Below are 24,703 nucleotides of genomic sequence, written 5' to 3'. Positions count from 1 at the left end.
TCAGGTCTGATCAGGGTGTTGACTTTGGCCACATCAATGTCACAGAGTTTCTTCACAGCTTGTTTGATCTGGTGCTTGTTGGCCTTGACATCCACAATGAACACCAGTGTGTTGTTGTCTTCTATCTTCTTCATGGCCGACTCCGTGGTCAGGGGGAACTTGATGATGGCATAGTGGTCAAGCTTGTTTCTCCTGGGGGCGCTCTTCCGAGGGTATTTGGGCTGCCGTCGGAGGCGTAGTGTCTTGGGCCACCAGAAGGTGGGGAACGTGCGGATCTTCTTCTTCTTGTGGCTGTGGACGCCTTTCAGCACTGCCTTCTTGGCCTTCAAGGCCTTCGCTTTGGCTTCGACTTTAGGAGGGGCAGGAGCTTCCTTCTTCGCCTTCGGCGCCATCTTGGTGAAAAGCGGATTCATGTATTCTAGACACTGCATATAACTGAGATCTTATAATATTTGTCATTATGCATTTGGTTTATTTCACGTAACAATGTTTTTAAAAATATTTATCTATTTGAAAAGTAGAATTACAGAGAGAGGGAAGGACAGAGAGATCGTCTATCCGTTGGTTTACACCCCCAATTGCTGCAAGGGCCAGTGTGGGTCCAGGCCGAAGCCAGGAAACAGGAGCTTCTTCTGAGTCTCCTACGCTGGTGTAGGAGCCCAAGGACTTGGGCCATCTTCCACTGCTTTCCCAGGCCATAGCAGACAGCTGGATCGAAGTGGAGCAGCCGGGTCTTGAACCGGTGCCCATACAGGATGCCAGCACTGCAGGTGGTGGCTTTACCCTCTACACCACAGTGCCAGCCCCAGGAGTGATTTTTTTTTTTTTTTGGACAGTTAGAGTAGACAGTGAGAGAGACAGACAGACAGACAGAAAGGTCTTCCTTTTCCGTTGGTTCACCCCGCAATGGCCGCTGTGGCTGGCGCACCTTGCTGATCTGAAGCCAGGAGCCAGGTGCTTCTCCTGGTCTCCCATGCGGGTGCAGGGCCCAAGCACTTGGGCCATCCTCCACTGCCCCCCCGGGCCACGGCAGAGAGCTGGACTGGAAGAGGAGCAACTGGGACAGAACTGGTGCCCCAACCAGGACTAGAACCCGGTGTGCCGGCGCCACAGGCGGAGGATTAGCCTAGTGAGCCGCGGTGCCGGCCTCAGGAGTGATTTTAAGAACACTAATACCAACAGTAAGAGATGCTGGACAGACAAAATAAGACAATATAACATTTTGTCAGTTACTCTAGTTCAAAAATTAAAAGAATTCTGCTAGGTGGGAAGCTCTGTAAACCTAAGCTGTTGTTTTACATCTCTATAATTCAGTTTCTTCATCTGTGTAAATAAGTGTGATAACATTATTTACCTCATTGTGTTTATTGAGAGGATTAATGTAATAATATTTGCATAAACCTGACACATAAGAAGTATTAAATAATTACTATTATTACCTATGTCTTCTCACTACACCTTATAAATCTTTAAGAATGAGATAATATCCCCCTTTCTCATATGTATTTGACTATATAATTATGTTTTAATCTGATTAACAACTGAGTATACCTAGAGCTACAAATAGACAGAATATAGTTTGGGAAATGAAATATAACCCAGACTGGACTATGCAATCCTGAAGCTAAAATCTACTTCATCAATCATGACATGTCTAAAAAAATTGCTAGTGTTATTATTTATAGGGCACTTTGGTGGTCTATGGCTATAAAAATAAAAGCAGGGATAAATTACAGTTTATAAATATAAATAAATTAAATAAGCATACATCTAATTTATTTCAAAAATTAAAAATTATCTGGGCAATCAGCACCTGGATCAACAAACAGGACCTTCCTAGCACCCTACAAATTCGCTTCATGCCTCCTTTCATGAAATCCCTACGCGTTGAGAGAGAAATCAGGACCCTAACTTTTTTAACAGCATTGGTTAGTTTTCTTACTTTTATACTTTACACAAATGGAATTATGCCTTATGTAATCTTTTCTGCAGCTAGTATTTTTCGCACTTAACATAATGTTTGTGATATTTAGCCATATTGTTGTTTTTATTTGTTGCTGATTTTCATTATAGACCATTGGATTAACACCACAATTTGTTTACCCATTCAACTTTTGATGGACACTTGGGTATTTTCATATTTGAGGCTACTATCAATAAGGGTGCAATGAATGTCTTTTGGGGCTGGCATTGTGGCATAGTTGGCTAAGTGTGTGGCGTCGGCATCTTATGTGGGTGCTAGTTTGTATTCCGGCTACCCCTCTTCTGATTGAGCTCTCTGCTATGGCCTGGGAAAGCAGTAGAAAGCAGCAGAAGTGTTTGGGCCTCTGCACCTGCGTGGGAGACCTGGAAGAAGCTCCTGGCTCAGGTCCGGCTTTGGCAGTGACCATCTGGAAAGTGATCCAGCGGATGGAAGCCTTTTCCCCATCCCTCCCTCTCTTTGTCTGTAATTCTACCTCTCAAATAAATAATTTTTTTTAAAAATTTGTCTTTTGGTAAATATATGTATAGTAGGTCATCCATACCCATAGATTCTCTCTCATTGCTTCAACCAACTACAGATTGAAAATATTTGGGGGGAAAATTGTGCCTATACTGAACAGGTATAGGTTTTTTTCCCTTGAAGTGATTTCCTAAAAATACAGTATAACAATTATTTATACAGCATTTACATTTGTTAGATTTAAGTAATCTAGAGATGATTTAAAATATACAGGAGGATGCGTGTAGTTTACATGAAAATACTACACCATTTATATGAGGGAGTTAAGTATCTGCAAATTTTGGTATTATAGGGGGCTGGTCCTGGAATCAACCTCCCATATGTACCAAGGGATGATTGCATACCTATGTCTAAGTATACGCCTTGGAGAAGAATTTCTGGGCTACAGGGTGTGCATTTTTACAGGTTTAGTAGATGTTGCCAAATAGTTTTCCAACATGGTTTTTATCTATTTATATTCTCACCACCAGTTTATAAGGATTCTAATCATTCTATATCTTCAACCATGAGGAAAATCTAACTCATATTTTCCTTTGTTTCTATGTTAGCCATTCTAGTGAGGATACTGTGGACTCCAGTGGAGTTTTAATTTGCATTTCCCAGTTGAGCACCTTTTCATATGTTTGTTAGTATATTTAAGTATCTTCTCTGTGAAGTGCCAGCTCAAGTTTTTGTCCATTTTTCTATTGGGCTGCCTTGCAAATTATTTTCTCATACTCTGTGGGTTTAATTTTCACAAACTAAAAAGTTTTTCGTTTCATGAGAAGAAGTTTTAAAACAGTCCAATTTGTTAATCCTTTTATGGTTGAAACCATGGCTTGCATTGTGGTGCAGCAGGTTAAGTCACTGTCTGATGCAGGCATCCCACATGAGCACTGATTCATGTCCTAGCTGCCCATCTTCTGATCTAGCTCCCTGCTAAAGGACCTGGGAAAAAACAGAAGATGGCCCAAGTACTTGGGTGCCTGTCATACATGTGGGAGATCCAGATGAAGCTCCTAGCTCCTGTCTGTGGCCTGGCTTTGTCCCAGCAGGTGAGGCCATTTAGGGAGTAGACCAGCAGATAGAAGATACCTCGATATCTCTTTTCCCCTGCTCCCATCTCCAATTCTGCCTTTTAAATAAATATTTAACAACGGCATGTCCCATATTTTCCTCTAAAATTTCCACTCTTTCACCTTTCACATTCAGATTTTTTTTAACTTTTATTTAATGAATATAAATTTCCAAAGTACAGTTTATGGATTGCAATGGCTTTTTCCCCACTATAACTTCCCTCCCACCCGCAACTCTCCCCTCTCCTGCTCCCTCTCCCCTTGCATTCACATCAAGATTCATTTTCAATTATCTTTATATACAGAAGATCAATTTAGCATATATTAAGTAAAGATTTCTACAGTTTGCACCCACACAGAAACACAAAGTATAAAGTACTGTTTGAGTAGTAGTTATAGTATTAAATCACAATGTACAGCACATTTAGGACAGAGATCCTACATGAGGAGTTAAGTGCACAGTGATTCCTGTTGTTGACTTAACAAATTGACACTCTTGTTTATGGTGTCAGTAATCTCCCTAGGCTCTTGTCATAAGTTGCCAAGGCTATGGAAGCCTTTTGAGTTCGCCGACTCTGATCATATTTAGACAAGGTCATAGTCAAAGTGGAAGTTCTCTCCTCCCTTCAGAGAAAGGTACCTCCTTCTTTGATGACCTGGGATCTCACTTGCAGAGATCTTTCTTTCTTTCTTTCTTTCTTTTTTTGCCACAGTGTCTTGGCGTTCCATGCCTAAAATATTCTCATGGGCTTTTCAGCTGGATGCGAATGCCATAAGGGCTGCTTCTGAGGCCAGAGTGCTGTTTAGGACATCTGCCATTCTATGAGTCTGCTCACATTCAGATTTGAAATCCACTCAGAATTGATTTTCATTTGTGTTATGAAAGGTCAAGATCCGATTTTCCCCATGCTGATGGCAATGTGATAGTGCTTTTTTATGGAAGATATCAGTTATTTAGGCAGAAATACCTCTTCTATATAAATATATAAATAATAGAAATAATATACTATAAATATCTCCCAGATAAATGAAAACATTCTTTAAAATATCTTATCCCCTCATTAATTCTCAGATTACTGAACACTCCTAAAGAACTTTTTTCTGAACACACTGAGAAGAGTACCCTGAGAAAACCGATATCAGATGTTGTATCAAAGTTCTTATAATAAAAGGATATTTCCAGACATAACAATTTCTCCTGAAACTGATTAGCACTGGTTAACCCTTTAGTTATCAACATTTCAAGGTGTGTTTCTGAATTTGCACAATGTAGGATCAAACACTGAATATACAGTGACTCCACCAAGGAAAGAAGCCCCATGAACATTCTAGAAGCAGGTACCTTGCTTCTTTCATTACATGTTTTTCTTAGCTAGATGATACTTCACAAAGAAAATGAAATGAAAATGGGAACATTGAAAAAACTTAAAATTGACCCATAAATGTAAAATGTTCAGTTAAATTTGAGATTTTTAAAAATTCAAGTCTTCAGGATAGTTTTCTAAAATAAGAAAATAAATGGAATAAAGAACTCATTACTAAAGCTAAAAATAGTCTTATAGACTGGGGCAGTAATTTTACAGGTAATAGAAAAAATCATAAATGCAAGATTTTTGTATATTTTTAAACACACTGGTTTATCCTTAAATTCACTAACTCTACACTTGATCTTAGCCAAAAGGCCAACAAGCGACAAATTCATTAACTCTAATTAAAGTCATGGAGTGATAAATAGTAGGGAAATTCAGAAACACATACTGAGGGAAATTAATAATAAATACACAGAGGCAGATTCCTAAGTGATCTCTGTAATAAAGTTTCTTGCTCTTCCTTTGGTATATGAAAACAAACTGACAGGGGAGCTACTGTAAAAAAATCTGATCTCTAAGCAGACTTACATGTTCAGAAGAAGAAAGAAGGAAGCACAGTTTGGAGAAGGTGGAGTGTAGCTGACTCAGGGCAGAAGCAACACTATAGGTTTGGCTTTCTTATTACATGGTTATGCCCGTGGCCAAAAACATTTCTTCCTTCACTGCCTACTTTGACTTCAAAGTTTGTTATGCTTTATATAATTGTATCAGAATTAATTTGGTTTAGAAGGAATCTGCTTTCAAATACAAGATTTCCTGTGACTTTCATAATTGTTATTTACTACTAGTTTTCTTATGAACATTTAGGTTTTTTGCTATATACATATATTTCCTACTTTATAAAATTTAAATAAGTTAGACAAAAAAGAATGATTTCTCTTACTACCTAGTTTACATCAGTTTCACTCAGGAAATGGGAATTTTGGTTAGGTGAACGAAGGAATAGTAATTAAGAACAAAATTATTTGGTGGTGGGCCCAGCGTTGTGGCACAGCAGGTAAAGCTACCACCTTCAATAATGGCATCCCATATGGGTAATGATTCTTGTCCCAGCTGCTCTACTTCTCATAGTTTGAGAAAGCAGAAGATGGCTCAAGTGCTTGAGCACTTACCACCTACATGAGAGACTCAGATGAAGCTCCTGGCTCCTGCTTGGGCCTGGCCCACACTAGCTGTTGCTGCCATCTGGGCAGTGAGCCAGTGGATAGAAGATCTCTGTCTGTCTCTGTCTCTCTCTCTCTGTTAATAATAAATAAAAATATTTATTTTATTTATTTATTTGAAAGGATGAGTTTCAGAGAGGCAGAGGTAGAGAAAGAGAGCTCTTCCATCTGCTGGTTCACTCCCCAAATGGCCACAACAGCAGGAGCTGCATTGATTCGAAGCCAGGAGCCTGGAGCTTCTTCCAGGTCTCCCACGTGGGTACAGGGCCCCAAGGACTTGGGTTATCTTTTACTGCTTTCGCAGGCACATTATCAGAGAGCTGGATTGGAAGTGAAGCAGCCAGGACTCGAACTGATGCCCATATGGGATGCCTGCACTGCAGGTGGCGGCTTTACCTGCTATACCAACACCAGCTCATAAATAAATCTTTTTTAAAAAGTATTAAAAGGTATCTGTGGGGTGGAGGGCTGGAACGTGAAAATACTCGGAGCTAGGGGAAAAGCATGGCTAGGAAAAACAGTAACTAAAAGTAAATAAAGGGGGTACTGTGACAGATGCAGGAGGTGCCAAACCATGAGGCTTCTTCGAGAAACTTCTTCCTGTTGTCCTTATGGTACTCTAAGTAGCAGTCAGCTGCCATACCCTTTACTCGAGACTATTAGCAATTAACAGTATACTTGCTTGACACTATGCAATAAATAAGACTGTGACCTGACCTGGAGTTACAGTCACAAATTATAAGACTATTTATGGAAAATAAATCTCTCATAGCATATGACACACAGGGTACACTGAAATATAAAATTAGCTGAATGTATAAAATCCTTGGGGAATTTAAGCCTTTGATGTTTTTAATTATACTTTTCCAGGAAGAAGATATAAATTTCCTTCCCAGAATAAACAGGCAGTAGTTTCTGCAGATAATGCCTTCATCATTAAAAGGGACCACTGGAAGGCCAATATAAAAATGGGTGGTTGCTGGCATGTAAGCCTTTCATGATTCTTTAGATCCCTTATCCTGTCAACTACAATGTGTTCCTATCTCTAACTCCAACCAGGTATCAGTTGGGCATTATGTTCCCAAAGTATTATTTCTCCATTCACATAATTGGAAATTTTCCTCAGTTTTACCCTAAGTTGGCCTATTATGCAGAGGCTAGGAGAACTGGACTCACTGAGTATTAAAATCAAGGCAACATATATTACTGCAAACCACTTGACAATTAAGGTATTTTGGTCTTTAAGAAAGTTCAGTGTCTTATAAATTATTAATTTTCACAAATAAATGATTACTCTATTTTTTTTTTTTTTTTTGACAGGCAGAGTGGACAGTGAGAGAGAAAGACAGAGAGAAAGGTCTTCCTTTGCCGTTGGTTCACCCTCCAATGGCTGCCGCGGCCGGCGCACCGCGCTGATCCAATGGCAGGAGCCAGGTACTTATCCTGGTCTCCCATGGGGTGCAGGGCCCAAGTACTTGGGCCATCCTCCACTGCACTCCCGGGCCACAGCAGAGAGCTGGCCTGGAAGAGGGGCAACTGGGACAGAATCCAGCGCCCCAACCGGGACTAGAACCTGGTGTGCCGGTGCCGCAAGGCGGAGGATTAGCCTAGTGAGCCGCGTCGCCGGCCCATGATTACTCTTACAATATCACTTTAACTAACATGACCCTTTTCCTGCAAAACACACACACAAATTATTTGAAAAACAAACTTACTCATCATTGACTTTTGTTGTAGATTCCTTTCTTCCCATTAAATTGAGGTGATTCAATTTTCTTCTCTTCCCTATGTATGTAACAAAGAACACAAAGCTGAGAGAGAAGCTGTCAATTTTTAAATACAATTTAGATTGCCAAAGCTTAAATAGAAAACAAAAGAGTCAACAAATGGAAGGTAAGAAAAGAAAAAGTGTCCTATTTTTTCATTTCCTGTTCTAATTTTTTGTTCATTATGATATTACATAATGAAACAATCTTTCGAATAATATTTCCATTGAGGTTTGGTATATTAAAGAGAAAATGAGAAGAATTCAATCTGAATATAATTAGGTTAAATATATTAGTAATCTTTACTAGATAAAGGATGCTTCAAATATCATTATTTTTAATATTTATAATACAACACACCATATTAATGCTTCCAGTTTTTATTATTTCACTCTTTTCTTTCTCATCAAAGTTAGCAACAGGAATTGGTGATAACAATATCTATAATACAGTTAAATTCCTCGTGATGTAATAGTAAGTCCAATTTGATTTTAGGAACAAGTGTATGTATTTTTAAAACATTTTCTTTTTTTTTATTGTTCCTTTTTTTTAAACTTTTATTTAATGAATATAAATTTCCAAAGTACAGAATATGGATTACAATGGCTTCCCCCCCATAACGTCCCTCCAACCCGCAACCCTCCCCTTTCCCACTCCCTCTCCCCTTCCATTCACATCAAGATTCATTTTCGTTTCTCTTTATATACAGAAGATCAGTTTAGCATACATTAAGTAAAGCTTTCAACAGTTTGCTCCCACACAGAAACATAAAGTGAAATACTGTTTGAGTACTAGTTATAGCATTAAATCTCAATGTACAGCACACTAAGGACAGAGATCCTACATGAGGAGTAAGTGCACAGTGACTCCTGTTGTTGACTTAACAAATTGACACTCTTGTTTATGGCATCAGTAATCAACCTAGGCTCTTGTCATGAGCTGCCAAGGCTATGGAAGCCCCCTGAGTTCACTGACTGATAATTTTTAGACAAGGCCATGGTCAAAGTGGAAGTTCTCTCCTCCCTTCAGAGAAAGGTACCTCCTTCTTTGATGACCTGTTCTTTCCACTGGGATCTCACTCGCAGAGATCTTTCATTTAGGTTTTTTTTTTTTTTTTTTTTTTTTTTTTTTTTCCAGAGTGTCTTGGCTTTCCATGCCTGAAATACTCTCATGGGCTTTTCAGCCGGATCCGCATGCCTTAAGGGCTGATTCTGAGGCCAGAGTGCTGTTTAGGACATCTGCCATTCTATGGGTCTGCTGTGTATCTCACTTCCCATGTTGGATCATTCTCTCCCTTTTTTATTCTATCAGATAGTATTTGCAGACACTATTCTTGTTTATGTGATCCCTTTGGTTCTTAGTCCTATCATTATGATCAATTGTGAACAGAAATTGATCACTGGGACTAGTGAGATGGCATTGGTACATGCCACCTTGATGGGATTGAATTGGAATCCCCTGGTATGTTTCTAACTCTACCGTTTGAGGTAAGTCAGCTTGAGCATGTCCCGAATTGCACATCTCTTCCCTCTCTTATTCCCACTCTTATATTTAACAGTGATCACTTTTCAGTTAAGTTTCAGCCCTTAAGAAGAATTGTGTATTGATTACAGTATTCAACCAAAAGTATTAAGTAGAACAAACAAAAAAAATACTAAGAGGGATAACATATCAAGTTGCTCATCAACAGTCAGGGTGAGGGCTGATCAAGTCACCATTTCTCATAGTGTTCATTTCACTTTAACAGGTTTCCTTTTTCGTGCTCAGTTAGTTGTCACCTGTCAAGGAGAACAAGTGGTATTTGTCCCTTTGGGATTGGCTTATTTCACTCAGCATAATGTTTTCCAAATTCCTAACAGGGATCACTTTTCAGTTAAAATTTAAACACCTAAGAATAATTGTGTGTTAATTACAGAGTTCAACCAATGGTACTAGAACAAAAAAAAATACTAAAATGGATAAAGTATTACATTGTACATCAACCGTTAGGACAAGAGCTGATCAAGTCACTGTTTCTCATAGTGTCCATTTCATTTCAACAAGTTTCCCCTTTGGTGCTCACTTAGTTGTCGCTGATCAGGGAGAACATATGATATTTGTCCCTTTGGGACTGGCTTAATTCACTCAGCATGATGCTTTCCAAATTCCTCCATCTTGTTGCAAATGACCGGGTTTCGTTGTTTTTGACTGCTGTATAGTATTCTATAGAGTACATGTCCCATAATTTCTTTATCCAGTCTACTGTTGATGGGCATTTGGGTTGGTTCCAGGTCTTAGCTATTGTGAATTGAGCTGCAATAAACATTAATGTGCAGACAGCTTGTTTGTTTGCCGATTTAATTTCCTTTGGGTAAATTCCAAGTAGTGGGATGGCTGGGTTGAATGGTAGGGTTATATTCAGGTTTCTGAGGAATCTCCAAACTGACTTCCACAGTGGCTTAACCAATTTGCATTCCCACCAACAGTGGATTAGTATCCCTCCCCCTCCCCCCTCCCCCCCCACCTCCCGCACCCTCTCCAGCATCTATTGTTGGTAGATTTCTGAATGTGAGCCATTCTAACTGGGGTGAGGTGAAACCTCATTGTGGTTTTGATTTGCATTTCCCTGATTGCTAGTGATCTTGAACATTTTTTTCATGTGTCTGTTGGCCATTTGGATTTCCTCTTTTGAAAAATGTCTATTGAGGTACTTGGCCCATCTCTTAAGTGGGTTGTTTTTTTTGTTGTTGTTGTGGAGTTTCTTGAATTTTCTGAATACCTGAATTCTTAAATGCATAGTTACTTAGTAGATCCTTGAAAAGTTCTTAATGTAGAAAATGAACATCCAAAATCTGAAATGCTCTAAAATCCAAAACATTTTAAGTGCCACTTAAAAAATATCAGGTCTTGGAGCATTTCAGATTTTATATTTCTGAATCAGGATGCTTGGCCAGTAAAGTCTATGCAAATATTCCAAAATCCGAAATCTTAAACACTTTTGGTTGTAAGCACTTTAGATAAGAGATACTCAGACATATATGGCTAATAAAAACATTATTCATTAGAGTATTAATTTTAGATAGTAATAAAGTAAATAAATGGTTACATTCCATTTAAAATGCTGTTTAGTTATCTAAGGTCATGATTTAAACTTCTCCAAGTTTCACAAGTGAAGACATGAGATGTAACTAAGTCAGAATCTTCTAAAAGATGGGGTTGAACATAAAAAAGTTTGATTTTATAGCTTTACCAGAACATGATATTTGCACTTATTAACGTTTTATGAGTTAATAACTATTTTTAGTTGTTTGGTCTAGAATGGTTTATAGAACTGTACACATTAAATACCTATATTCTTGAGGTACACTAAGCAATTATTTGAGGACACATTAGTACAGTTAAAGATTTTCAGTGTCTTATATGTACTGGCTTTCCATAAATTTTCATTAAATGAATAATCCAAAGACTCTATCACTAATGGAAAACCATCAATAGAAACAACTTTTTAAAATATATGAATAATGATATTTTCCTCAAACTACATATTTTTATGTAATTCCATTTGTTCAACCCTTGACACTGAAACTACTACTCAATGGTTTTGTTATTTTACTAAAAGTTGCTTGACATAATACACCATGAACAATTCTAGCTTATATTTTCCAACAGAAATATAATGAGACATTTATTTAACTTTTAATTTTCTAATAGAGAAATTTTAAAAAGAAAAAACATTTAATAAATTTAATATTTAATTTAACCCAATATATCTAAAATATATACTTTAACAGGTAATCAATATAAAATTATTAAAATCATTTATATACTTATACTACTCTTTGAAATCTACTGAATATTTCACATTCATAACATTTCTCAATTCAGACTAGTCACATTCTAAATGCTCAATATCCACATGAATTGGACAGCATAGCTCTAGGTAATACTCCAGATGAAACAAAACACACAGATAATAGGCAATTTCTTTAATTTTTCAATTGTAATCTATTAACATATTAAGAAACCTACTGTTGTCTAGAACAGACTTTCCAATCCTAGTTCACACTTTTTCCCTTTGAATAATTTTTATTCCATTACTCTTACTTGCTCTTTTTACTAGGAGAAAAGCTTACTTAAAGTGTATTTCCTGGGGCTTGTGTTGTGGTGTAGCAAGTTAAGCCACGGCCTATGACACTGGTATCCTACAGGAGTGCAGCTTTGAGTCTTGGCTGCTCTACTCCCTATCCAGTTCCCTGACAATGTGCCTGGGAAAGCAGGGGACGATAGCCCAAGTGTTTGGGTGGGTCCCTGTCACTTACATAGACCCCCGTGTACTCTCTCTGTCTCAGTCTCTCCCTTACTTTTTGTAACTCTACCTTTCAAATAAATTTTTATTTTAAAAAAATATTTTCTGTTCTCTGGTACTTATACTTTGATTAAATTGTACATACACTAACAATAATCTTTCTCATTGTTACTCTGGATCTTGCCTTCTTCTCAGAAAAAAATCTTACTATAAGTAAACTGTTACCTCAAAATATTCTTTTTTAAAAGATATATTTATTTTAAAGTTATACACACACACACACACACACACAGAGAGAGAAAGAGAGAAATCTTCTATCTGCTAGTTCACCCTGAGAGAGAGAGAGAGAGAGAGAGAGAGAAATCTTCTATCTGCTAGTTCACTCCCAGATGGCTGCAATGGCTGGGGCTGGGCCAGGCCAAAGTCGAAGCCAGGAGCTTCCTCCAGGTCTCCCATACAGGTGGCAGGGGCCCAGTGACTTGGATATCTTTAATTGCTTTCCCAGGCCATTATTATCATGGAGCTGGATCAGAAAGGGAGCAGTTGGGACTCAAACTGGCACCCATATGGGATGCCAGAGTCACATCACAATGCTAGCCCCAGGAAACACACTTTAAGTTTTTCCCCTATGCTGTCCTCTTAAAATATTCCTTTATGTCAAAAAGAGAAAGCTTTATGATTTAGAAATTTTGCTAAAGTACTAGTTATTTCTCTTATTTCTTAAGTTTTCATTGTTTGACTAGTCTACATCCTTAAATTACAAACAGAATAAATCAATATGGTAAAAGTTTACTTAGGAAAGGAATGTAGGAAAGGAATGTAGGAATATGGTAAAAGTTTACTTAGGAAAGGAATGTAGAAATCTATTAAAATCCAATATGCTAAAAAAAGCTGAAAATGTATCTTTTTTACACAAGACTACAAATGAAAACTTAAGTTATACATTAAATCTTTATTTCAGAAAATCTTTGCCTAAAGGTTAATATTAATTTCCTGAATTTTTATTACACTGTCTACATTATAATGTTCCAAAATTAAATATTAAAATGACTTTGCTTCTTTAACCTGCAATTCATTTTCACATTTCAGTACCAGCAGTCAGTAATGTTAGGTAAGAAATAGCAAAGAATGCTTTACTTGAATTTTTACTGTATGTTCGATGCCTTTCTAAACATTTTTTATCATTGTAAATGAATTAGCTAAATATCCCATCCTGAAATATGTGGGCTAATATTAATCTCCATCTTCTCATAGAAGAACTTAAGTTTTTATATAATTTTCAACTGATACCCAGGGGTTTTTGTCGCTCCCCGTCTTCATGGGGGAACGACACTAAACCCTGCCTAGGCTTCATATCCGAGTCACGGCACCATTATGTCGCTCCCCGTCTTCGTGGGGGAACGACACAGGACCCTGCACTGTTCTTTCGTCTGCTCGGCCCTCCCCGGGTTTGCTGCTGGTTCTTCCCGGGTTGGCTACTGTCCCTTCCACCTCCGTGGAAGGGCGGTTCCCCCGGCCACTTTCCCCACTTCCGCAGGGGAGCGGCACACCGCCGGCCGGCTCTTCTCGGGGGCTGCACAGGTGTTCCTTCAGCTAGATGTTCCCCTTAGATGTTCCTGGTGCATGCTGTCTCTCTCCTCCTTTATAGTCCTCCTCCGCCAATCCTAACTCGGCTGCAAACACGCCGAGCACGCTGCTCTCCTCCAATCAGGAGCAAGTCCTACAGTTTATTGGCTGAACTGGAGGCAGCTGTGTAGAAGCTGTTTTCTTCTCTCCCAGCGCCATATTGTGGGAGAGCAGATGCATAGAATAAGTCTTAATTCCAGTAACTTAGTCTAGTCCGGGTTGCTCCCCACAGTTTTAATATCTTTCAGGACAATACTTTGATCAATTATCAAAGATGACTGTATCGTATAATTTATCATTAAACATTTTTGAATTACTTAATAATTTCTTTCCTTTATTTCATTCCATTCTGTTAACAAAGGAGACAACACATACTAAAGAGCTGGAGTCTATATGGCATATATATATATATATATATATATATAAAAACACCTAGCAACAAAATATATGCTAACAACCAACTGTGTAGTTGACTATTAAGTGCAATTTCACAAAATACTGGTGAATCACTGAATCTGGACTACACTCAGAATTATATTTGAACTTTCTGATAAGGCTCCAGAGAGTCCTTTCCCTAACTAATGAAGATAGCTTTCAACGGATCATAAGGTTTGGAAGCACAATCAATGATTATGATGATAATGGCTAATACACAGTATTTATTAGGGCCAACCACTGTTTCAAACATGTTACATATAATGGCTAATTAATCTGCACAACTCTGAGGTAGTCACTCTTGCTCTGATTTTTTTTAAAGATTCTTTTATTTATTTGAAAGGCAGAGAGAGAGCACAAGAGAGATAAAGAGAGGAGATAAACAGAAAGAGAGAGGGATTGGGGGGAGAGAGAGATCTTCCATCTGCTGGTCCACTCCCCAAATGGCCACAATGGCCAGGGCTGGGCAAGGTCTGGAGCCAGGAGTCTGGAGATCCATCCAGATCTCCTACTTGGGTAGCAGGGGCCCAAGTACTTGGGCTATCCTCTGCTGCTTTCCCAGGCACATTAGCAGAGAGCTGCCAGCATTGCAGGCTGAGGCTTAATCCATGCACCATAACTCTGGCCCCTCAAGGAACTAGCCTTTGATTTCGTTGTTTTTCTTTATTATTGTTCAGTTTTCTATTTAATAATTTCTGATCATATCTTTATTATTTCCTTCTACTATTTTGGCTCCTTTGTTTTTCTTTTGAAGTCTTTCTGACTTGAATGCTCAGTTCATTAGTTTTTAGTAATTCTTCCTTTTAAAATATTTTATAAGCATAAATGTTCCCAATAGCAACTGCTTTATTATAATTTAGGTTTAGATTTTTTTTCTCTGGGGGCTGATATTTTGACCCAGTAAGTTAAGCCACCCCTTGCTATGCATATCAGAGTGCTGGTTTGAACTCCAGATGCTCTGCTTCCTATTCAGATTCCTGTTAATGCACATGGGAAGGCAGTGCATGGTAGCAAGTGATTAGGCCCTTGCCACCTAGAATTTAAAAAGTTTTTTCTAAATGTTGACATGCTTCATCATTCAATTCTAAATATTTTATACTTCCCATCATAATTTTTAATCAATGAATTATATAGAAATTTCTTGGTTTCTAAACACATGGGCTAAAATTTTTTAAAGTGCTGCCTTTTCATTGATTCCCAATTACATAAACTTTTGGTTAGAGAATGTGGTCTCTACAACAGCAATTTTTAATACAACGAGACCTCCTCTGATTCCAAATCAGTTACATTTTTGTGACAATTCTACATATGTTTTATCATATATTGGGTATTTTATCTGGTTGGTCAGTAGGCCAGTTGTGTTTAAACTGTCTGTATCTTCCCTAACTTTTTACCTGCTTCATTAGTTTCTGAAAGAGGTTGTTTTAAGTGTCTAGGGAATGATGTTTCTCCTGATTATCCTGTCAGACTCAAATATGTTTCACATGTTTTGTTTCAGATGCACTTATGACTCAGGAGTCTCATTTTTCTGGTAGTGAATCTCTTTTCCTTTTTCCCTTCCTTTCTCTCTCCTTCCCTTCCCCCCTTCTTTCTTTCCCTTCTCTTTTCTTAATATCCGTATATAAACTACTAATTTTGTAAAAGAACTAATGTCTGAATTTTTCCTTTAGGCTTAATTGTCCTTTACCTTTCTTAAAGTCTAAATAATAATAATATTAACTGAAAACACACTTTATGGCACGCAGTGTTCTAAATGCTTCTTGTGTATTAATTCATTTAATTCACAATTTTGAGGTAGGTATTATTATTTTCTCCATTTTAAAGGCAAGTATAGCCGGCACCGCAGCTCACTAGGCTAATCCTCTGCCTGCGGCACGGGCAACCTGGGTTCTAGTCCTGGTCGGGGCACTGGATTCTGTCCCGGTTGCCCCTCTTCCAGGCCAGCTCTCTGCTGTGGCCCGGGAGTGCAGTGGAGGATGGCCCAAGTCCTTGGGCCCTGCACCCGCATGGGAAACCAGGAGAAGCACCTGGCTCCTGGCTTCGGATCAGCGCGATGCGCCGGCGGCAGCGTGCCAGCCACAGCAGCCACTGGAGGGTGAACCAACGGCAAAGGAAGACCTTTCTCTCTGTCTCTCTCTCTCACTGTCCACTCTGCCTGTCAAAAAAAAAAAAAGGCAAGTACACAAAAACACAAAGTCAATTGATAGATATCCCATCATCCGCCTGAAAATACAAAGCATTTTAATTTCTATTTGTTACCTTTTTATCTACCATACTAGTGTGGTCTATTGCTTGTTTTTAACAAACCCTTCTCAAATGGACTTTTCTTTAGAGTCAGCATAATTTATCATTAGACTTTATAATTAATATTTCCTGATTTTTGTTTGTTTATCACTGCTTTTTGTATTCTCCTCCATTTCTTGAGGTTCAATATGCTTTTTATAGTAAGTTCTTTCAGGGCCAGGCCTGTGCCACAGAGGGTTAGTTTGCATCTCAGGATGGAGTACTTGGTGTGAATCCTGGCTACTCTGCTTCCAAATCAATTTCCTGCTAATGTGCAACCTGGGAGGCACCAGATGATGGGTCAAGTACTTGAGTTCCAGTCACTCCACATGGGAAACCCAGATGGAGTTCTCAGCTCCTGGCTTCAGCAGGTACAGTCCTTGCTGTTTGTTGGCATCTGGCAAGTGAACCAGCAAATAGAAGGTCTCTCTCCCCCTTCCTCTCTCTGCCTTTCCAATAATATGGTTTTATTACCCCATTTTCTGTGAGATTCTTGACACTGATAAGAAGTCTACAATCAATATGTCATCCTTTGTAGGTAACGTCTTTTCTTTGCTTGTCTTTAAAGTGGTAGGATTAGGTGTGGATTTGGCTTTTTTTAATTTAATATTTTTTTATTTTTTATTTTTTATTTTTTATTTTTTGACAGGCAGAGTGGACAGTGAGAGAGAGAGACAGAGAGAAAGGTCTTCCTTTGCCGTTGGTTCACCCTCCAATGGCCGCCGCGGCCGGCGTGCTGCGGCCGGCGCAACGCGCTGATCCGATGGCAGGAGCCAGGAGCCAGGTGCTTTTCCTGGTCTCCCATGGGGTGCAGGGCCCAAGCACCTGGGCCATCCTCCACTGCACTCCCGGGCCACAGCAGAGAGCTGGCCTGGAAGAGGGGCAACCGGGACAGAATCCGGCGCCCCAACCGGGACTAGAACCCGGTGTGCCGGCGCCGCTAGGCGGAGGATTAGCCTAGTGAGCCGCGGCGCCGGCCAATTTAATATTTTTACTTTCATGTTTTTAAAAGGCAGAGACACAGATACAGAGAAAGACAAACTCCCATCAACTGAATCACTCTCCAAATGCCTGTGGTGGCTGGGTCTGGGCCAGGCCAGGCCAAAGTTGGGAGCCAGCAAATCAGTTCAGGTCTCCCACATAGGTGGCAAGGACCCAAATATTTGAACCGTCTGCTCCCTCCCAGGGTATATATTAGCAGGAAGAGGGATTCAGGACTTGATCCAGGGATTCTGATATAGGATGTGGGTGCCCCAAGCAGCATCTTACTCGCTAGGCCAAACACTTACTCCAGGTTTTGTTTTAATTTATCCTACACTGACTAAGCATGGTAGTTTAATTTGGCAACTCAGATCTTTCCTTGATTATGAGAAACTGACAGTCGTTATATCTTCAAATCCTGCCTCAGCCTCATTACTCTATTTTAGCCTTGTAGAACTATTTGACTGATGTTCGAGCTTCTCACTCTGCCCATCATTTTTCTTTATTGGTTTATCATATTCTCCATCAAATCCTCTGGGCCAGGGTTGCTGCTGCAGCATAGCAGGTTAAGCTGCTGCCTGCAGCGCCAGCATCACATATGAGTGACAGTTTCAGGCCCAGCTGCCCACTTCTGATCCAGATCCCTGCTACTGCTCCTGGGAAAGCAGTGAAAAATAGCCCAAGTGCTTGGGCCCTCACCCAAAAGAGGGCTCTTAGCTCCTGATTCCAGGTTGGCCAATCCCTGGCTGATGCAGCCATTTGGAGAGTGAAACAGCAAATGGAAGACCTCCTTCTCTGTGTCTTTCCCTCTCTCTTTAACTTGGCCTTTCACATAAATGAAACAAATCTTTTTTAAAAAATAATTCTCTGGGCCATTATAATGCTATAGTCTAGTTGATTTAAACAGTTATACTGTCTAGGTAACATGTACTTTTTGACTCCAAATATTTGCTGGTTATTCTTATACTCTATTATTAAATAACAAATCTGAAGTGTTCTTGGGACCAAAGGGGGAAAAACTTGCCATCTTTAGTCTTCTCTAGGTTACAAAATACAGTAGTCACACCTTATCTGCAGTTCTGCTTTACATGGTTTTAGTCACCCATGGTTAACTGTGGTTCAAAAATACTATGTCGTCTGGTGCCGCAGCTCACTTGACTAATCCTCCGCCTGCGGCGCCAGCACCCCGGGTTCTAGTCTCGCTTGGAGCGCCGGATTCTATCCCAGCTGCTCCTCTTCCAGGCCAGCTCTCTGCTGTGGCCTGGGAAGGCAGTGCAGGATGGCCCAAGTGTTTGGGCCCTGCACCCGCATGGGAGACCAGGAAGAAGCACCTGGCTCCTGGCTTCAGATTGGCACAGCACACCAGCCGTAACAGCCATTTGGGGGGTGAACCAATGGAAGGAAGATCTTTTTCTGTCTCTCTCTCTCTCACTGTTTAACTCTGCCTGTCACAAACAAAACAACAACAACAACAACAAAACTATGTGGAAAAATTCTAGAAATGAGCAGTTCCTAAGTTTAAAACAGCATGCTGCTGTGAGAGAGTGATGAAATTTCACGCTGTCCTGCTTTGTTCCACCTGAGACATGAATCATCCCTTTGTCCTAAGTATCCATGCTCTATGTGCTGGCTACCCATCAGTCACTTAGTTGTCTCAGTTATCAGACTGTCTGCTATGATAAGACATTGCTTGTGGTCAAGCAACCTTTATTTTATTTAATAATGACTCCAACGCTCAAGAGCAATAATGATAGCAATTTGGATAAGCCAAAGAAAAACAAATAAAGTGCTTTCTTTACTGTAAAAGTTCTCAGTAAGAAAAAAAAGTATTGAGATTACTAAGATCAATGGTAAGACTAAATCTACACATGAAATTATAAAGAACAAAAAAATTAATGCTAGTTCTATTGTTGCACCTCAAACTGCAAAAAGTTGTAGCCACAGTGCTTGTTGAGTACTTAATTATGATAAAAATGACATTAAAATTATATATACATGCATAAGAAAAAAACACACAGTATGGGGCAAGTATTTGATGCAGCAGTTAAGTAGCTGCTTGGGGACAACTGCATCCCATGTCCAGTATCTGGTTCAGGTGAAAATTCCTCTGCTTTGGATTCCAGCTTGTTGCTGATGTGCACATTGTGGGGCAGGGGACGGCAGCAGATGATAGCTCAAGTGCTTGAGTCCCTGCCACCCCCACATAGGAGAAGCAGAGGGCACTTCTAGGCTCCTGGCTTCAGCCTAGCCCATCCCTGGATGACACAGGGCATTTATGGATTGGTCCAGTGGACAGAAGATCTGTCTCTCTGCCTTTCAAATAAAATGAAAAACAAACAAACAAAAACCTAAAACGGACCATACAATAGTCCCCTCCTTATCCTTGGATACTATGTTCCAAGATCTCTCAAGACTCTGGAGACTTTAACCTATACATATATGAAGACGATAAAATGTAATTTATAAATTAGTCACAAGAAAAGATATTAACAATAACTAACAATAAACTAAAACAATTATAACTATACACTGTAATACAATTGCCAGAACCATTATTTTTGTTTTGGGGCCCTTATTAACAAAATGAGGTTTACTTGAACACAAGCATTGTGACACTGTGACAGCCTATTTGACAACCATAGCCAGTAAGTGACTAACAGGCAGGTAGTGTATATGGCATGGGTATGTTAACAAAGGGATGACTCAAGTCCTGGGCCAGGAAGGAGCAGCATGGTGTGACATTTCATCATACTATTCAGAAGGGCATGCAAGCTTATCAACTGTTTATTTCTGGAATTTTCCAAGTAATATTTCTGGCCGTGGTTGACTGCAGGAAACTCAAACTACGGAAAGGCAATTGTGGATAAGGGGGAGGTATCATAGTAAACAGGCATCCATTGGGGGGGTCCTGGAACATATGCCCCAACAGTAAGGGAGAGAAGACTGTCACCTTAAGAAAAATGCAAGATCAGCACTGTAGCATAGCAGGTAAAGCCACAACCTGTAGTGCGGCATCCCATATTTGCTCCGGTTCAAGTCCCGGCTGCTCCACTTCCCATCCAGCTCTCTGCTATGGCCTGGGAAAGCAGTAGAAGATGGCCCAAGTCCTTGGGCCCCTGCACCCATGTGTGAGCAGCACAACTCTGGCTGTTTTGGCCATCTGGGGAGTGAACCAGTGGATGGAAGATCTCTCTCTCTCTCTCCCCTGGCCCCACCTCTGCCTCTACCTGCTTGTCTGTAACTCTGGCTTTCAAATAAAATAAATAAATCTTTAAAAAAAATTTGCTAAGCGTCTAGAGAGGGCAGTAATACAACGATACACACATAATCACATAAATGTAATATTTAATTGATATTACACACACATACACACCTCTAAAACTGAAGAGTTGAAAGAAATCACCCCATTTTTGGTCAGTGTGGAGAACAGGAAGAGGGAAAACATACGGGGGGCTTCAAAAAGTTTTTGGAAAATGCACATCTTTTAAAAAATGCTTCTATGGGCCGGCGCCATGGCTCAATAGGCTAATCCTCCGCCATGCGGCCCCGGCACACCGGGTTCTAGTCCCGGTCGGGGCACCAGATTCTGTCCCGGTTGCCCCTCTTCCAGGCCAGCTCTCTGCCTGTGGCCTGGGAAGGTAGTGGAGGATGGCCCAAGTGCTTGGGCCCTGCACCCACATGGGAGACCAGGAGAAGCACCTGGCTCCTGGCTTCGGATCAGCGCGGTGCACTGGATGCAGCGTGCTGGCCGCAGCGGCCATTGGAGGGTGAACCAACGGCAAAGGAAGACCTTTCTCTCTGTCTCTCTCTCTCACTGTCCACTCTGCCTGTCAAAAAAAATTAAATAAAAAAAAATAAAAAATGTTTATATGTTTATTTATTTGAAAGAGAGTAAGAGTGCAAGCGCTCTTCCATCTGTTGGTTCCTTCCCCAAAGACAAGAATGGCCAATGTAGTGTAAACACAGGACAAGTAGTAGAAAATGACAGAAGTTTTGGATTTTTTATTTATTGTGATGGGAAGTGAGTAGCACCTAACATGTCCTTGAAAATGTTATTTACACTTTATGTAATTTGTGTAATATTCAAAGAGTAGGAGTTATTAATAGAAATTGACTTTCTCTGGAACTTAAATAATTTTATAAGTTATATTTATTATTTATTTAAACATGTCACTTCATGAGTCAAGTTTCCTTTTTTTTTTTTTTTTGACAGGCAGAGTGGACAATGAGAGAGAGAGAGAGAGAGAAAGGTCTTCCTTTGCCATTGGTTCACCCTTGAATGGCTGCCGTGGCTGGCGCGCTGCGGTCGGCACACTGCGCCTATCCGAAGCCAGGAGCCAGGTGCTTCTCCTGGTCTCCCATGTGGGTGCAGGGCCCAAGCACTTGGGCCATCCTCCACTGCACTCCCAGGCCACAGCAGAGAGCTGGCCTGGAAGAGGGGCAACCGGGATAGAATCCGGTGCCCTGACTGGGACTAGAACCCGGCGTGCTGGCGCCGCAAGGCGGAGGATTAGCCTAGTGAGCCGCAGCGCCGGCCGAGGTTTCCTTTTTTTTAAAAATATGTGTAAGGTGACGTATGAGGATGAGCACTGTAATGATTACAAATAATATAATCTGATATAGGACTCTAGACAAAACACTCTTGTTTTAAGAATTCTATAGATGAGAGCTACTCATTACAGAGTAAGGAAAACATATATGTATAGTTTAATGTTTAACTAGAGTCAATCAGTGTAACTACCATGGAGGTCGAAAAACAGAATACTGCCAATATCTCAGAAATCTTTGCTGTCTGACTTTTTAAAAAAGGACTTATTTAGTACTATAACCTGTGATAATTATCCACTTAAATGTCAACTGAAAAAATGTGACCAATCTTTTTATGGATAAAAAGAATGTTCCATTAAGACCATATTTAATTTCAATTTGGAATTAAGTCCATGTTCAATTTCAGTTTGCAAAATCTATCCATATTAGCAGTAGGTAATCTCTAAGGCATTAATTTTTAAACTAAAACAAGATGCAGCAGATGTAGAAAAAGACAGAATGATGGAATTTAAAAAATGTATACATCTTTATACATTTTTATGAAAGCAAATATAATAGTAGTAGCTTTCAGATAAAAATCATTTGATTAAATAAAAATCAAAGAGTTCAAAAGTTTAATATCTCTTTATGTGTTTCATTATAATAAATTAGGTAAAATGAGACTTTTTTGTTTCTGTGTAGCCTCTATTGAATGCTTACTTAGTACTCAATAAATGTTAAACAATAAAATATAAATTAGGGTAATCACAACATATCTAAAATATATTTTATTAAATTTGAGTCTATTCAAAATTTTATATTATAGAAGCTGACATGTCAGTACTTCATGGCCTTTCTCAATATAAAAAGATCAAACCTATGAAAAGAGGTCTGTGTTTTTAAATAAATATTTTAGAACAAACTACCAGAGAACAATGAATATGTATCATCAAAATTGATCTAGCAATATTTTAAAATAAAGAATTTCATATCAAATAAATTAGGTTTTTCTCAAGAAAATTTTCATAAATCTTTTGTATTAAATTAGTAATGAAAAAGGAAATGAAATACAAGAAAGGCAAGCTATATGAAAATATATTAAATGTGGATAAAGCTAAATGAACAACATGGATAAAACTAACATTTGTAAGTTTCCCCCTTCAATGTAGTACAGCAATAAATGAGTTATGTGCCCTTAATTTATGCTCATGACAGATAGCTTGTTAAGGGGCATATCTGTAACCACTGTAACTGATAGTAGCTGAAGGCAGTCAGGTCATAATTTCTATTTAATGGATGGGACAGTAAGGGAACAAAGTCTGCCATAGAATTTTAAAGTAATGCCAAGAAAGTTTACATTTATGTCCAAAGTAACAGTTACATTGTAACCTTTTCTATGCTAAATTCTTTGAGAGAAAATTCAGCTGTAACAAGATCTATATATTACTAAATCAAAATTTTGATACACCAATAACTAGAAAAATCTTAAAATAAGTGGAAAAGAATGTTAAACTAACCATTTGATGGTCCATTTCTGTGCTCTCCTTCTTTAGAGCTTGTGGGAGAAGTAAATGGGCTCATCTGACAAGTTCCAGTTGTTGGCGAATAAGTTGCAATCCTTTTGACTTTTGAAGGCTCAGATAACTGAAAATAAATATTAATTTGGGAAAGAAATAATTTGAAAATACCTTTAAAGACTCAGAAAATTTCAAAACAATATTCATTTCTTTCTTCTTTCTTTTTAAATATATTCAACTATCAACCTAAAACGAACATTATTCTTTCAAAGTAGGTAGATATTTCAAGTCTTTACAATAATCAGGCCATCTCATTTGATATTTGTGAAATTTTAACATTACAGTGTTACTACCTTCAGAGAGGTACTTCCCAATAAGTTTAGATTTGGCTGACTCTCCCAATCACAACCTCACTTTTGCTTTCAGCAGAATTGGCAGTATAATTATGGGGCCAATCCAGGAAAACTCTCTGCCCATTAGGAAGACTCATTAAGAAATCTTAGGAAGGATAAAAGCTATCCTAACTATTCACACAGTGCTCTGACACAGGATCTGGCCTTAATGATAACAAAAACAATGTTCAAATAATTGATTTTGACATTTAAGGCCTTTGAGAAACCATTCTATTCTACACAACTCCTCTCTGCAGCTTCCTCCTTTGCACTTCATGGGTGGTGTGCAACCTCTTAACAGGTAACATATTTTGTGTATTTTTTACATTTGTGTCTTCCCTATTAGAATTTGCTTCTGGAAATACCATTTTTTATCACTGTATCCTAGTAAATTTAAAAACATGTGGGGAATGAATGACCTAAAAGGAAGAGAACAGTAAACTCTGTCCTACTGCCCCTCTCAGAATGGACTCATTTGTTCATTGGTTCATTCATCTAACATTTAAGTCACTAGGTAGACTAAGAACATTTGGGTTGCACATCATTCTGTGATCTTAGAATGTTCTCTTTCTTACCTTCCCCAAGACCTATTCTTTCTTTGATTTAGGTCCCCACTCATAATTCACTTCCTCCAAACACTCATTATCACACTACTGTTTGTGCTCTGGAATTCTTCTAAAACTTGCTTTTCATAATGCTTACTGATCACCCCAGCATCGCTAACTAATGTATACATTAGTATACATTACTAATGTATACTACAACAACTTTCCTGGTATAAGGAGTGTCTACCAATAAAC

The 24,703-nt window shown here is 39.1% G+C and overlaps 1 protein-coding gene across 8 annotated transcripts in view; it reads right to left on the bottom strand.

Annotated features, from left to right (window-relative positions):
• The window catches only part of ITGB3BP (integrin subunit beta 3 binding protein), an 80,226-nt gene that overhangs the window by 27,888 nt on the left and 27,635 nt on the right, over positions 1 to 24,703 (bottom strand). For all 8 annotated transcript variants that reach the window (XR_007924041.2, XR_007924042.2, XR_011390678.1 and 5 more), the window contains exons 3-4: positions 23,512 to 23,638; positions 7,807 to 7,876 (exon numbers count right to left, since the gene is read on the bottom strand). Coding sequence is in view for 5 of the 8 variants with exons in the window: in XM_051857685.2 (XP_051713645.2) it covers positions 7,807 to 7,876; positions 23,512 to 23,638 (197 nt within the window). In the remaining 3 variants the exon portion in view is untranslated. The remainder of the gene's footprint in view (positions 1 to 7,806; positions 7,877 to 23,511; positions 23,639 to 24,703) is intronic.

This window comes from Oryctolagus cuniculus, chromosome 7 (assembly GCF_964237555.1).
Source record: "Oryctolagus cuniculus chromosome 7, mOryCun1.1, whole genome shotgun sequence".
NCBI lineage: Eukaryota > Metazoa > Chordata > Mammalia > Lagomorpha > Leporidae > Oryctolagus > Oryctolagus cuniculus.
This window is presented reverse-complemented; position numbering and strand designations above follow the sequence as displayed.